The sequence below is a fragment of the Oncorhynchus nerka genome, unplaced genomic scaffold, assembly GCF_034236695.1.
Source record: "Oncorhynchus nerka isolate Pitt River unplaced genomic scaffold, Oner_Uvic_2.0 unplaced_scaffold_1692, whole genome shotgun sequence".
Lineage (NCBI taxonomy): Eukaryota > Metazoa > Chordata > Actinopteri > Salmoniformes > Salmonidae > Oncorhynchus > Oncorhynchus nerka.
The window spans coordinates 64,817-81,855 of NW_027039634.1; the positions used below are offsets into that span (position 1 = coordinate 64,817).

A 17,039-nucleotide genomic window follows, 5' to 3' on the forward strand; every position below is an offset into this window, starting at 1 on the left:
AACACCCCTCTACCACTCTCTGCCACCCTCTACCACTCTCTAACACCCCTCTACCACTCTCTAACACCCCTCTACCACTCTCTGCCACCTCTACCACTCTCTACCACCCTCTACCACTCTCTAACACCCCTCTACCACTCTCTGCCACCCTCTACCACTCTCTAACACCCCTCTACCACTCTCTGCCACCCTCTACCACTCTCTAACACCCCTCTACCACTCTCTGCCACCCTCTACCACCCCTCTACCACTCTCTAACACCCCTCTACCACTCTATGCCACCCTCTACCACTCTCTAACACCCCTCTACCACTCTCTACCACCCTCTACCACTCTCTAACACCCCTCTACCACCCTCTGCCACCCTCTACCACTCTCTAACACCCCTCTACCACTCTCTGCCACCCTCTACCACTCTCTAACACCCCTCTACCACCCTCTGCCACCCTCTACCACTCTCTAACACCCCTCTACCACTCTCTAACACCCCTCTACCACTCTATGCCACCCTCTACCACTCTCTAACACCCCTCTACCACTCTCTGCCACCCTCTACCACTCTCTAACACCCCTCTACCACCCTCTGCCACTCCTCTACCACTCTCTGCCACACCCCTCTAACACACTCTCTGCCTACCACTCTACTGCCACCCCTCTTCTCTGCCACCACTCTCTAACACCCCTCTACCACTCTCTAACACCCTCTACCACTCTCTAACACCCCTCTACCACTCTCTGCCACCCTTACCACTCTCTAACACCCCTCTACCACTCTCTAACACCTCTACCACTCTCTAACACCCCCTCTACCACCCTCTAACACCCCCTACCACTCTCTAACACCCCTCTACCACTCTCTGCCACCCTCTGCCACTCTCTAACACCCCTCTACCACCCTCTGCCACCCTCTACCACTCTCTAACACCCCTACCACTCTCTAACTGCCACCCCTCTACCACTCTATAACACCCTCTACCACTCTCTCACCCTCTACCACTCTCTGCCACCCTCTACCACTCTCTAACACCCCTCTACCACCCTCTGCCACCCTCTACCCTCCCTCTACCACTCTCTGCCACCCTCTACCACTCTCTAACACCCCTCTACCACTCTCTGCCACCCTCTACCACTCTCTAACACCCCTCTACCACTCTCTACCACCCCTCTACCACTCTCTGCCACCCTCTACCCACTCCCTCTACCACTCTCTAACATCCCTCTACCACTCTCTAACACCCCTCTACCACTCTCTGCCACCCTCTACCACTCTCTACCACTCTCTGCCACCCTCTACCACTCTCTAACACCCCTCTACCACTCTGCCACCCTCTACCACTCTCTAACACCCCTCTACCACTCTCTGCCACCCTCTACCACTCTCTACCACCACTCTCTACCACCCCTCTACACTCTCTGCCACCCTCTACCACTCTGTAACAACACCCCTCTACTCTGCCTCCCTCTACCACTCTCTAACACCCCTCTACCACTCTCTAACACCCTCTACCACTCTCTATCACCTCTAACACCCCTCTACCGCTCTCTGCCACCTCTACCACTCTCTGCCACCCTCTACCCTCCCTCTGCCCTCCCTCTACCACTCTCTGCCACCCTCTACCACTCTAACACCCTACCACTCTATGCCACCCCTCTACCACTCTCTAACACCCCTCTACCACTCTCTAACCCTCTACCACCCTCTACCACTCTCTACCACTCTCTAACACCACTCTCTAACTACCACTCTCTGCCACCCCTCTACCACTCTCTAACACCCCTCTACCACTCTAACACCCTCTACCACTCTCTACCACCCTAACTCTACCACTCTCTAACACCCCTCTACCACTCTCTAACACCCTCTACCACTCTACCACTCTCTAACACCCTCTACCACTCTCTAACACCCCTCTCTACCACTCTCTAACACCCCTCTCCACTCTCTGCCACCCTCTACCACTCTCTAACACCCCTCTACCACTCTCTAACACCCCTCTACCACTCTCTAACACCCTCTACCCTCTCTACCACTCCTGCCACCCTCTGCCACTCTCTACCACTTCTGCTCTACCACTCTCTGCCACCCTACCACTCTCCACCCCTACCACTCTCTGCCCCTCTACCACTCTAACACCCCTCTACCACTCTCTGCCACCCCCTCTACCACTCTCTGCCACCCTCTACCACTCTCTACCACCCCTTTACCACTCTCTGCCACTCTACCACTCTCTACCACTCTGCCAACCTCTACCACTCTCTAACACCCCTCTACCACTCTCTGCCACCCTCTACCACTCTCTAACACCCCTCTACCACTCTCTGCCTCCCTCTACCACTCTCTAACACCCTCTACCACTCTCTAACACCCCTCTACCACTCTCTGCCACCCTCTACCACTCTCTACCACCCTCTACCACTCTCTGCCACCCTCTACCACTCTCTGCCACCCTCTACCACTCTCTACCACTCTCTGCCTCCCTCTACCACTCTCTAACACCCCTCTACCACTCTCTGCCACCCTCTACCACTCTCTAACACCCCTCTACCACTCTCTGCCACCCTCTACCACTCTCTAACACCCCTCTACCACTCTATGCCACCCTCTACCACCCCTCTACCACTCTCTGCCACCCTCTACCACTCTCTAACACCCCTCTACCACTCTCTAACACCCCTCTACCACTCTCTAACACCCCTCTACCACTCTCTAACACCCTCTAACACCCCTCTACCACTCTCTGCCACCCTCCTACCACTCTCTGCCACCCTCTACCACTCTCTAACACCCCTCTACCACTCTCTATCACTCTCTAACACCCCTCTACTACCCCCTCTACCACTCTCTAACACCCCTCTACCACTCTCTGCCACCTCTACCACTCTCTACCACCCCTCTACCACCCTGCCACCCTCTACCACTCTCTAACACCCCTCTACCACTCTCTGCCACCTCTACCACTCTCTAACACCCCTCACCACCCTCTGCCACCCTCACCCTCTCTAACACCCCTCTGCCTCTCTAACACCCCTCTACCACTCTATGCCACCCTCTAACACCCCCTCTACCACTCTCTGCCACCCTCTAACAACCCCCTCTACCACCCTCTGCCACCCTCTACCACTCTCTAACACCCCTACCACTCTCTGCCCACCCTCTACCACTCTCTAACACCCCTCTACCACTCTCTGCACCCTCTACCACTCTCTAACACCCCTCTACCACTCTCTAACACCCCTCTACCACTCTCACCCTCCCTCTACCACTCTCTGCCACCCTCTACCACTCTCTACCACCCCTTTACCACTCTCTGCCACCCTCTACCACTCTCTACCACTCTCTGCCTCCCTCTACCACTCTCTAACACCCCTCTACCACTCTCTGCCACCCTCTACCACTCTCTAACACCCCTCTACCACTCTCTGCCTCCCTCTACCACTCTCTATCACTCTCTAACACCCCTCTACCGCTCTCTGCCTCCCTCTACCACTCTCTGCCACCCTCTACCCTCCCTCTGCCCTCCCTCTAACACTCTCTGCCACCCTCTACCACTCTCCACCACTCTCTAACACCCCTCTACCACTCTCTAACACCCTCTACCACTCTCTGCCAAACACCCCTCTACACCACTCTCTGCCACCCTCTACCACTCCCCACTAACACCCCTCTACCACTCTCTGCCACCCTCTACCACTCTCCTAACACCTCTACCACTACCACCCTCTCACCCCTCTACCACTCTCTGCCACCCTCTACCACTCTCCTAACACCCCTCTACACTCTCTAACACCCCCTCTACCACTCTCTAACATCCCTCTACCACTCTCTAACACCCTCTACCACTTTCTACCACTCTCTGCTCTACCACCTCTAACACCCTCTACCACTCTCTGCCACCCTCTACACTCTCTAACACCCCTCTACCACTCTCTGCCACCTCTACCACTCTCTAACACCCCTCTACCACTCTATGCCACCCTCTACCACTCTACCACCCCTCTACCACTCTCTACCACCCTCTACCACTCTGTAACACCCCTCTGCCACCCTCTACCGCTCTCTAACATCCCTCTACCACTCTAACACCTCTACCACTCTCTAACACCCCTCTACCACCCTCTGCCACCCTCTAGCACTCTCTAACACCCCTCTACCACTCTCTAACACACCACTCTGCCTCCCTCTACCTTCCCTCTAACACCCCTCTACCACTCACTCTGCCACCCTGTACCCTCTCTAACACCCCTCTACCACCCTCTACCACCCTCTACCACTCTCTAACACCCCTCTACCACTCTCTGCCACCCTCTACCACTCTCTCTCTACCACTCTCTGCCACCCTCTACCACTCTCTACCACCACTCTCTAACACCCCTACCACTCTGTAACACTCTCTGCCTCCCTCTACCACTCTCTAACATCCCTCTACCACTCTCTAACACCCCTCTACCACTCTCTGCCACCCTCTACCACTCTCTGCCACCCTCTACCACTCTCTAACACCCCTCTACCACTCTCTGCCACCCTCTACCACTCTCTAACACCCCTCTACCACTCTCTGCCTCCCTCTACCACTCTCTATCACTCTCTAACACCCCTCTACATCTCTGCACCCCCTCCCTCTCTCCTCTCTACACCCTCTACCACTCTCTGCCACCCTCTACCACTCTCTAACACCCCTCTACCACTCTCTGCCACCCTCTACCACTCTCTGACACCTCTACCACTCTCTACCACTCTCTGCCACCCTCTACCACCTCCCTCTACCACTCTCTGCCTCCCTCTACCACTCTGCTCCTCACCCCTCTACCACTCCCCTGCCCACCCTCTGCCTCCCTCTGCCCTCCCTCTACCACTCTCTACCACCCTCTACCACTGTCTAACACCCCTCTACCACTCTCTGCCCTCCCTCTGCCCTCCCTCTACCACCCTCTACCACCCTCTGCCCTCCCTCTACCACCCCCTGCCCTCCCTCTTCCTTCCCTCTGCCCACCCTCTGCCCTCCCTCTACCACTCTCTGCCACCCTCTACCACTCTCTACCACCCCTCTACCACTCTCTGCCACCCTCACCTCTCTCTAACACTCTCTGCCTCCCTCTACCACTCTCTAACACCCTCTGCCTCCCTCTACCACCCCTCTGCCCTCCCTCTGCCCTCCCTCTACCACCCTCTGCCCTCCTCTACCACCCTCTACCACCCCTCTGCCCTCCCTCTACCACCCCTGCCCTCCCTCTTCCTTCCCTCTGCCCTCCCTCTGCCCACCCTCTGCCCTCCCTCTACCACCCTCTACCACCCCTCTACCACTCTCTGCCACCCTCTACCACTCTCCTAACACTCTCTGCCTCCCTCTACCACTCTCTAACACCCTCTGCCTCCCTCTGCCCTCCCTCTACCACCCTCTACCACCCTCTGCCCTCCCTCTACCACCCCCGCCCACCCTCTGCCACCCTCTGCCCTCCCTCTACCACCCTCTGCCTCCCTCTGCCCACCCTCTGCCCTCCCTCTACCACCCTCTGCCCTCCCTCTACCACCCCCTGCCCACCCTCTGCCTCCCTCTACCACCCTCTGCCTCCCTCTACCACCCTCTGCCCTCCCTCTACCACCCCCTGCCCACCCTCTGCCTCCCTCTGCCCGCTCCAACCTGTCACCTGGTTGTTTACTATGCTGTCCTTCTTGTGGTCCAGTTCTCTCTGCTCCCTGGTCATCAGTTTGTGTCTGGCCTCCAAGTCCTCCAGCAGGCTGTGTATCTCCTGTCTCCTCTGAGACACCTCCTTCCTCAGCTCCTCACTGCTGTCCTTCAGGGCCTTCGCACGTTTCTCCAGCTCCTGAGGACACACCAGGAGCAATGGCTTGTGGGACATACAAAATACATCAACATTGACACAAATACACATTCATGCAAGTGCAAATCCTGGACACACACACAGTACTGTGCCAGCTATTTGAAGGGGATATTAAAGGTAATAGCTGGGTTGTGACTTTCCTGGGAGTCTGACTATATACATCCATGTGATTATAGTGTAGCTGTACTGGGTGTTAAAAAGTAACTACTATTTAACTGTAACCAAACCAACTGTAATAACAAGTTCATTAAAGGAGTAATGTAAAATATCATTAGATCAATGATCGGGCCTCTTAGTGGTAGACACAGAACCATGTATGGTACCACAACCCAGTGACAACGAGGAGACGGAACCATGTATGGTACCACAACCCAGTGACAACGAGGAGACGGAACCATGTATGGTACCACAACCCAGTGACAACGAGGAGACGGAACCATGTATGGTACCACAACCCAGTGACAACGAGGAGACGGAACCATGTATGGTACCACAACCCAGTGACAACGAGGAGACGGAACCATGTATGGTACCACAACCCAGTGACAACGAGGAGACGGAACCATGTATGGTACCACAACCCAGTGACAACGAGGAGACGGAACCATGTATGGTACCACAACCCAGTGACAACGAGGAGACGGAACCATGTATGGTACCACAACCCAGTGACAACGAGGAGACGGAACCATGTATGGTACCACAACCCAGTGACAACGAGGAGACGGAACCATGTATCGTACCACAACCCAGTGACAACGAGGAGACGGAACCATGTATGGTACCACAACCCAGTGACAACGAGGAGACGGAACCATGTATGGTACCACAACCCAGTGACAACGAGGAGACGGAACCATGTATGGTACCACAACCCAGTGACAACGAGGAGACGGAACCATGTATGGTACCACAACCCAGTGACAACGAGGAGACGGAACCATGTATGGTACCACAACCCAGTGACAACGAGGAGACGGAACCATGTATGGTACCACAACCCAGTGACAACGAGGAGACGGAACCATGTATGGTACCACAACCCAGTGACAACGAGGAGACGGAACCATGTATGGTACCACAACCCAGTGACAACGAGGAGACGGAACCATGTATGGTACCACAACCCAGTGACAACGAGGAGACGGAACCATGCATGGTACCACAACCCAGTGACAACGAGGAGACGGAACCATGTATGGTACCACAACCCAGTGACAACGAGGAGACGGAACCATGTATGGTACCACAACCCAGTGACAACGAGGAGACGGAACCATGTATCGTACCACAACCCAGTGACAACGAGGAGACGGAACCATGTATGGTACCACAACCCAGTGACAACGAGGAGACGGAACCATGTATGGTACCACAACCCAGTGACAACGAGGAGACGGAACCATGTATGGTACCACAACCCAGTGACAACGAGGAGACGGAACCATGTATGGTACCACAACCCAGTGACAACGAGGAGACGGAACCATGTATGGTACCACAACCCAGTGACAACGAGGAGACGGAACCATGTATGGTACCACAACCCAGTGACAACGAGGAGACGGAACCATGTATGGTACCACAACCCAGTGACAACGAGGAGACGGAACCATGTATGGTACCACAACCCAGTGACAACGAGGAGACGGAACCATGTATGGTACCACAACCCAGTGACAACGAGGAGACGGAACCATGTATGGTACCACAACCCAGTGACAACGAGGAGACGGAACCATGTATGGTACCACAACCCAGTGACAACGAGGAGACGGAACCATGTATGGTACCACAACCCAGTGACAACGAGGAGACGGAACCATGTATGGTACCACAACCCAGTGACAACGAGGAGACGGAACCATGTATGGTACCACAACCCAGTGACAACGAGGAGACGGAACCATGTATGGTACCACAACCCAGTGACAACGAGGAGACGGAACCATGTATGGTACCACAACCCAGTGACAACGAGGAGACGGAACCATGTATGGTACCACAACCCAGTGACAACGAGGAGACGGAACCATGTATGGTACCACAACCCAGTGACAACGAGGAGACGGAACCATGTATGGTACCACAACCCAGTGACAACGAGGAGACAGAACCATGTATGGTACCACAACCCAGTGACAACGAGGACACGGAACCATGTATGGTACCACAACCCAGTGACAACGAGGAGACGGAACCATGTATGGTACCACAACCCAGTGACAACGAGGAGACGGAACCATGTATGGTACCACAACCCAGTAACAACGAGGACACGGAACCATGTATGGTACCACAACCCAGTGACAACGAGGAGACAGAACCATGTATGGTACCACAACCCAGTGACAACGAGGAGACAGAACCATGTATGGTACCACAACCCAGTGACAACGAGGAGACGGAACCATGTATGGTACCACAACCCAGTGACAACGAGGAGACGGAACCATGTATGGTACCACAACCCAGTGACAACGAGGAGACGGAACCATGTATGGTACCACAACCCAGTGACAACAAGGAGACAGAACCATGTATGGTACCACAACCCAGTGACAACGAGGAGACGGAACCATGTATGGTACCACAACCCAGTGACAACGAGGAAGTATTTGGACAAGGATGCCTCGCAGCAAAGACACCGTCTGTTTCTCTGTCCTCTCACTGTGTGTGTCATTTCTCTGCTTCTAAATGAGGGATTTACTGCTGTAGGTGACATGAAGGAATGTCATGCTGTGGTGTATGATGGGACAGATCATGTGAATGACTATCAACAGGAGATAAATCTGTGAGATACTTACAACTGGTTTGGGTTGAGACTCATACTCTTTCTCCAGGCAAAGCTTCTCTTCTGTGAGACTGTAAACAGACACGACATCATTTACAGCACGTGTCAGACTCCTTCCACGGAGGGCCGAGTGTCTGCAGGCTTTCACTTGTACTTGACTGATGAATTAAGGTCACTAATTACTAAGGAACTCCCCTTACCTGGTTGTCTAGGTCTTCATTGAAAAGAAAAACCTAAAACCCACAGACACTAGGACCTCCGTGGAAGGATGTCGACACCCCTGATTTAGAGGAAGGAACAAGAGGAAGGAACTTGAACATAAATTCTCAGAAATACAGAGAAGATGAAAAAGTGACCAACGTTGACGACAAGCTTAAGAAACAAGTGGCTGTGCAATATGCTCAAGTAACCTTGTCTCTGCCTGAGCTCAACCCCCTAACACAGTGGTGGAGGACAGACGACCAGGGTTCCACTGTAACTCAGTTGATAAAAACAGGCAGGGAAATATAGCCATGTAGCCATACTGAAAATATGTATTGCTTTCAGAAAAGTGTTGGTCAAATTCTGAGAGTTTCTTGGCAACATCTGAGTGAAACAGTGGTTTGTCAGTGGTTGCTACTATGTGAAAGGTTCAACTGAGTTCAACTGTTGACAGGATTCAGGTATTTAAGTCCAGCGGCAGATATGAAATTCCTGACACTTGTAAAATCTCCTCAGTGAGAAATTGCTGGGTGGATAGACAGCCCTCCAGGCTACTTTCACAGCACTTGTGTTGCTTCCTGGTCATCTGTAAATACTGCATTTGAAGCTAAAACCACTGACAGTTGAATTCCTGTTAATCTGTCTGGCTTGTGATCAAGGGCTTAACATTGCACATCTGAAGACATATCTTCCCAGTGAGCATCTGTCTGTCGTATGGAGGGTAGATCACCAGGGGAAGAGAGGAGGCTGCCAAACGGACTGTCAGAGCTATACGCATCCACAAGATAATATACAACAAGAGACAGGGGAAGAGAGGAGGCTGCCAAACGGACTGTCAGAGCTATACGCATCCACAAGATAATATACAACAAGAGACAGGGGAAGAGAGGAGGCTGCCAAACGGACTGTCAGAGCTATACGCATCCACAAGATAATATATAACAAGAGACAGGGGGAAGAGAGGAGGCTGCCAAACGGACTGTCAGAGCTATACGCATCCACAAGATAATATACAACAAGAGACAGGGAAGAGAGGAGGCTGCCAAACGGACTCTCAGAGCTATACGCATCCACAAGATAATATACAACAAGAGACAGGGGAAGAGAGGAGGCTGCCAAACGGACTGTCAGAGCTATACGCATCCACAAGATAATATACAACAAGAGACAGGGGAAGAGAGGAGGCTGCCAAACGGACTGTCAGAGCTATACGCATCCACAAGATAATATACAACAAGAGACAGGGGAAGAGAGGAGGCTGCCAAACGGACTCTCAGAGCTATACGCATCCACAAGATAATATACAACAAGAGACAGGGAAGAGAGGAGGCTGCCAAACGGACTGTCAGAGCTATACGCATCCACAAGATAATATACAACAAGAGACAGCCGAGTTCATTACAACATCTAGTCAGAATGCAATGTAAGCAATGGTTTTCATTTAGCCTCATATTTCAATTACTGCTGTAGTCCTTCTCATCTTAACAATAGGAACAACATTTACCCACAGATACGAAGGTCATATCTTTAGGAACAATGTGAATATCATTTACCCACAGATAGGAAGGTCATATCTTTAGGAACAATGTGAATATCATTTACCCACAGATAGGAAGGTCATATCTTCAGGAACAATGTGAATATAATTTACCCACAGATAGGAAGGTCATATCTTTAGGAACAATGTGAATATCATTTACCCACAGATACGAAGGTAATATCTTTAGGTGAACATCATTTACCCACAGATAGGAAGGTCATATCTTCAGGAACAATGTGAATATCATTTACCCACAGATAGGAAGGTCATATCTTTAGGGAACAATGTGAACATCATTTACCCACAGATATCATATCTTCAGAACAATGTGAATAGCATTTACCCACAGATAGGAAGGTCAGGAACAATGTGAATATCATTTACCCACAGATAGGAAGGTCATATCTTCAGGAACAATGTGAATATCATTTATCCAAAGATACGAAGGTCATATCTTCAGGAACAATGTGAATATCATTTACCCACAGATAGGAAGGTCATATCTTTAGGAACAATGTGAACATCATTTACCCACAGATACGAAGGTCATATCTTCAGGAACAATGTGAATAGCATTTACCCACAGATAGGAAGGTCATATCTTCAGGAACAATGTGAATATCATTTACCCACAGATAGGAAGGTCATATCTTCAGGAACAATGTGAATATCATTTATCCAAAGATACGAAGGTCATATCTTTCAGGAACAATGTGAATATCATTTACCCACAGATAGGAAGGTCATATCTTCAGGAACAATGTGAATATCATTTACCCACAGATAGGAAGGTCATATCTTTTAGAACAATGGAATATCATTTACCCACAGATAGGAAGGTCATATCTTTAGGAACAATGTGAATATCATTTACCCACAGATAGGAAGGTCATATCTTCAGGAACAATGTGTCTAGGCCCCGTCCCTGGTGAATCATAGTAAACGCTCAAATGGTACCCTAATTTATGTAGTGCACTACTTTTGACCAGAGCCCTATGGTCCCTGGTCTAATGTAGTGCATTATATAGAATAGGGTGCCATTTGGGACAACCAGAGCCGTATTGTAGTCCTCGCTGATTAAATGACTGATGAAGAGACCTTTCCTTTCATGTCCTCTTCTTAGTTTTTTACACAAGCTTGTTTCATCAGTTGCTAAGCAATGTTCCAATGGCCTCTCCGTGGCCTTTCTAACTGTGTGTTGTGCAGAGAGAGGACAGCGGCGTTCTTTTCCGTGCTGTGTTTCGGAGGCGTGCTTGACCTTCGGACACAAGGACAGGAGTGTTGTTGAGAACAAGTGGAGGAGACGAGGACACAGCTGACTAGAGCCAGAGGCACACCTAATAATGAATCATTTGGTGGGTTATATTTGTCCTGTTTCATTATACGCGTGTGTGAAATGGAAATGTGTTTATTGGGATATCCTTGAGACACCCTCAGAGACTGGGGTCACAGCCAGGGTCAGCCATTATCAACAGCAACCTTGGAGCAATTAGGTTAAGGGCCTGTCAAGGGCACAATGGAAGATTTTTCACTTTGTCGCTAAGGGATTTGAACTAGCGACCTTTCAGTTACTGGCCCAACGCTCTTCCCCCTAGGCTACATGCCGCACATACCACTTCCAGGACTGACTGGACTAAAGTGGCTCAAGAGCTGGGCATACCCTTAACCTCAGACAGAGACAGACACAGACAGACAGACACACAGACAGACAGACAGACAGACAGACAGACAGATAGACACACAGACACACACACAGACAGACAGACAGACAGACAGACAGACAGACAGACAGACAGACAGACAGACAATCTCTTTCTCTCTCTACGCTAGGCTCTAGTCAGTGTGTGTGTCCTCACCACTCTAGCTGGTAGTTCATCTGGTAGTCCCTCTCCTCTGCCTGTCGCAGGTCGTTGTGTCCTGAGGAGCTGCTGTCTCATGCGGCTGACCTCTGTGTCCGGCCCTCAGGGAACTGCTCAGCCGTCTCCAGATCTCTCTGCTGGCGCTCCAGCTCCTGTGTTCTGCCTTACAGCAGCCGGATGGATCTGATGCTGAGAGCTGGGAAAACGTGGGGGAAAGAGGGAAACGTAGACAGATCTCTGGTCAGAGCTAGTGAGAAGGGAGTCACAGACAGACACAGACAGCATTCTTCTGCCAATGTCCAGTCTCTTGAGAACAAGGGTGGGGAGATGGAAGTCACAGGGTAGATCCAGAGGGACATCAGAGACTGCAAATGGGGAGATGCTTCACAGAAACATATCTTACTGGGAAGACGCTATCCGGTGCGGTGCAGCTGGGAGTTTCTCCCGCAGACAGCCACAGAAACAAACATCTTTCTGGTAAGAAGAGCTGGGGGGGCGTATGCCTCATGACTAACGAGACATGGTGTGATGAAGGAAACATACAGGAACTCAAATCCTTCTGTTCACCTGATTTAGAATTCCTCACAATCAAATGTAGACAGCATTATCTTCCAAGAGAATTCTCTTCGATTATAATCACAGGGGTATATATCCCCCAAGCAGACACATCGATGGCTCTGAACAAACTTTATTTAACTCTTTGCAAACTGAAACCATTTATCCGGAGGCTGCATTCATTTGTAGCTGGGGATTTTAACAAAGACAATCTGAACAAGACTCCCTAAATTTTATCAGCATATCGATTGCGCAGCCAGGAGGTGGTAAAACCTTGGATCATTGTTACTCTAAGCTTCCGCGACGCATATAAGGCCCTGCCAGACCAGCCCCTTTCGGAAAAGCTGACCACGACTCCATTTGTTGATCCTGCCTACAGGCAGACACAAACAAGAGGCTCCCACGCTGAGGTCTGGGGTGGGGACGCTGGTCAGACCAAGCTGACACACTCCAAGACTGCTTCCATCACGTGGACTGGGACATGTTTCGATGGGAGTCAGATGAAGACACATTGACAGATCGCTGATTCGGTGTGAGAGCATTAGAACGTGCGTCGAAGATGTCGTCACAGACAACGATAAAAACTTCTGAAACCAGAAACCGTGGATTGATGGCAGCATTCGAGTGAAACTGAAAGCACGAACCACTGCTTTTAATCAGGGCAAGGTGTCTGGTAACATGTCCGAATATAAACAGCAGCTATTCCTGCTGGAGAGCTGGGGTGGGGAGATGGGAGTCACAGACAGACACAGACAGATCTCTGACTGCTGGAGAGTCAGTGGGAGATGGGAGTCACAGTCAATCACGGACTACAAGAAGAAACCCAGCCCAGTCACGGACCAGGATGTCTTGCTCCCAGGCAGACTAAATAACTTTTTGCCCGCTTTGAGGACAATACAGTGCCACTGACACGGCCTGCAACGAAAACATGCGGTCTCTCCTTCACTGCAGCCGAGGTGAGTAAGACATTTAAACGTGTTAACCTCGCAAGGCTGCAGGCCCAGACGGCATCCCCAGCCGCGCCCTCAGAGCATGCGCAGACCAGCTGGCCGGTGTGTTTACGGACATATTCAATCAATCCCTATACCAGTCTGCTGTTCCCACATGCTTCAAGAGGGCCACCATTGTTCCTGTTCCCAAGAAAGCTAAGGTAACTGAGCTAAACGACTACCGCCCGTAGCACTCACTTCCGTCATCATGAAGTGCTTTGAGAGACTAGTCAAGGACCATATCACCTCCACCCTACCTGACACCCTAGACCCACTCCAATTTGCTTACCGCCCAAATAGGTCCACAGACGATGCAATCTCAACCACACTGCACACTGCCCTAACCCACCTGGACAAGAGGAATACCTATGTGAGAATGCTGTTCATCGACTACAGCTCGGCATTCAACACCATAGTACCCTCCAAGCTCGCCATCAAGCTCGAGACCCTGGGTCTCGACCCCGCCTCTGTGCAACTGGGTACTGGACTTCCTGACGGGCCGCCCCCAGGTGGTGAGGGTAGGCAACAACATCTCCTCCCCGCTGATCCTCAACACGGGGCCCCACAAGGGTGCGTTCTGAGCCCTCTCCTGTACTCCCTGTTCACCCACGACTGCGTGGCCACGCACGCCTCCAACTCAATCATCAAGTTTGCGGACGACACAACAGTGGTAGGCTTGATTACCAACAACGACGAGACGGCCTACAGGGAGGAGGTGAGGGCCCTCGGAGTGTGGTGTCAGGAAAATAACCTCACACTCAACGTCAACAAAACTAAGGAGATGATTGTGGACTTCAGGAAACAGCAGAGTCAACAGACAGATCCACATCGATGGAACTGAGTAGTGGGGAGGGGAGAAGGGAAGTTCCCAGACACAGACAGACAAACTGAATTGGTCCACCTGGCTGACCGGGAGTGGAAGACAGACACAGACAGATCTTCAACCTCAGGAGGCTGAAGAAATGGAGTCACAGAAGCACTACAAACTTCTACAGATGCACACCGAGAGCTCCCATGGGGAGATTGGGAGTCACAGACAGGTACGGTAACTGCTCCGCCTCAACCGAGAGCTGGGGTGGTGAGGTCTGTCACAGACAGAAACTACTGCCTGCTGAGAGCTGACCACCCGATGGGGAGAGGAAGGCCATAAAGATCATCAAGACACAGACAGATCCACTGCCTGTTCACCCCGGGGTCATCCAGAAGATGGAGGTCACAGACAGATCTCTGACTGCAAGAGCTGGGACTGAGGAGACTGGAGTCACAACAGACACAGACAGGCTATCAGACTGCTGAACAGCCACCATTGAGTGGGGAGATGGGAGTCACAGACAGACACAGACAGATCTCTGACTGCTGGGAGAGAGCTGGGTGGGAGATGGGAGTCACAGAGAGATCTCTGACTGCTGAGATTGGGTGGGGAGATGGGAGATCACATACAGACACAGATGATCTCTGACTGCTGAGAGCTGGGTGGGGAGATGGGTGTCACAGGATGAGGATTCCCTGATCATGGAGGAGCTTTCTGGGGTGGAGATGGGAGTCACAGACAGGATCTCTGACTGCTGAGAGCTGGGGTGGGGAGATGGGAGTCAGCAGATAGACACAGACAGATCTTTTGACTGCTGAGAGCTGGGGTGGGGAGATGGGAGTCACAGACAGACACAGACAGATCTCTGACTGCTGAGAGCTGGGGTGGGGGAGATGGGAGTCACAGACAGACACATGACAGACTCTGACTGCTGAAAGCTAAAGTGGGAACCATGTGTATGTGACAAATAACATTTGATTTGATTTGATTTGATTTGAGACAGACAGACAGACAGACAGATAGACACACAGACACACACACAGACAGACAGACAGACAGACAGACAGACAGACAGACAGACAGACAGACAGACAGACAGACAATCTCTTTCTCTCTCTACGCTAGGCTCTAGTCAGTGTGTGTGTCCTCACCACTCTAGCTGGTAGTTCATCTGGTAGTCCCTCTCCTCTGCCTGTCGCAGGTCGTTGTGGAACTTGAGGAGCTGCTGTCTCATGCGGCTGACCTCTGTGTCCGGCCCCTCAGGGAACTGCTCAGCCGTCTCCAGATCTCTCTGCTGGCGCTCCAGCTCTGCTCTGAACTGCTTGGCCTCCTGCAGCAGCCGGATCTCTGACTGCTGAGAGCTGGGGTGGGGAGATGGGAGTCACAGACAGATCTCTGACTGCTGAGAGCTGGGGTGGGGAGATGGGAGTCACAGACAGACACAGACAGATCTCTGACTGCTGAGAGCTGGGGTGGGGAGATGGAAGTCACAGACAGATCTCTGACTGCTGAGAGCTGGGGTGGGGAGATGGGAGTCACAGACAGATCTCTGACTGCTGAGAGCTGGGGTGGGGAGATGGGAGTCACAGACAGACACAGACAGATCTCTGACTGCTGAGAGCTGGGGTGGGGAGATGGGAGTCACAGACAGACACAGACAGATCTCTGACTGCTGAGAGCTGGGGTGGGGAGATGGGAGTCACAGACAGATTTCTGACTGCTGAGAGCTGGGGTGGGGAGATGGGAGTCACAGACAGATCTCTGACTGCTGAGAGCTGGGGTGGGGAGATGGGAGTCACAGACAGACACAGACAGATCTCTGACTGCTGAGAGCTGGGGTGGGGAGATGGGAGTCACAGACAGATCTCTGACTGCTGAGAGCTGGGGTGGGGAGATGGGAGTCACAGACAGACACATACAGATCTCTGACTGCTGAAAGCTGGGGTGGGGAGATGGGAGTCACAGACAGACACAGACAGATCTCTGACTGCTGAGAGCTGGGGTGGCGAGATGGGAGTCACAGACAGATCTCTGACTGCTGAGAGCTGGAGTGGGGAGATGGGAGTCACAGACAGATCTCTGACTGCTGAGAGCTGGGGTGGGGAGATGGGAGTCACAGACAGATCTCTGACTTCTGAGAGCTGGGGTGGGGAGATGGGAGTCACAGACAGATATCTGACTGCTGAGACCTGGGGTGGGGAGATAGGAGTCACAGACAGACACAGACAGATCTCTGACTGCTGAGAGCTGGGGTGGGGAGATGGGAGTCACAGACAGATCTCTGACTGCTGAGAGCTGGGGTGGGGAGATGGGAGTCACAGACAGACACAGACAGATCTCTGACTGCTGAGAGCTGGGGTGGGGAGATGGGAGTCACATACAGATCTCTGACTGCTGAGAGCTGGGGTGGGGAGATGGGAGTCACAGACAGACACAGACAGATCTCTGA

The 17,039-nt window shown here is 51.9% G+C and overlaps 1 protein-coding gene across 1 annotated transcript in view; it reads right to left on the minus strand.

Moving 5' to 3' along the window:
* Positions 1 to 15,951, minus strand: part of LOC115115344 (coiled-coil domain-containing protein 146-like) — a gene marked incomplete at both ends in the record, with an annotated part of 50,902 nt that extends 34,951 nt beyond the window's left edge. Inside the window, 5 exons of the mRNA XM_065015116.1 lie at positions 5,647 to 5,823; positions 8,649 to 8,788; positions 12,323 to 12,431; positions 15,240 to 15,351; positions 15,742 to 15,951. Of these exons, the coding sequence (XP_064871188.1) occupies positions 5,647 to 5,823; positions 8,649 to 8,788; positions 12,323 to 12,431; positions 15,240 to 15,351; positions 15,742 to 15,951 (748 nt within the window). The remainder of the gene's footprint in view (positions 1 to 5,646; positions 5,824 to 8,648; positions 8,789 to 12,322; positions 12,432 to 15,239; positions 15,352 to 15,741) is intronic.
* Between the last annotated feature and the right edge of the window lie 1,088 nt (positions 15,952 to 17,039).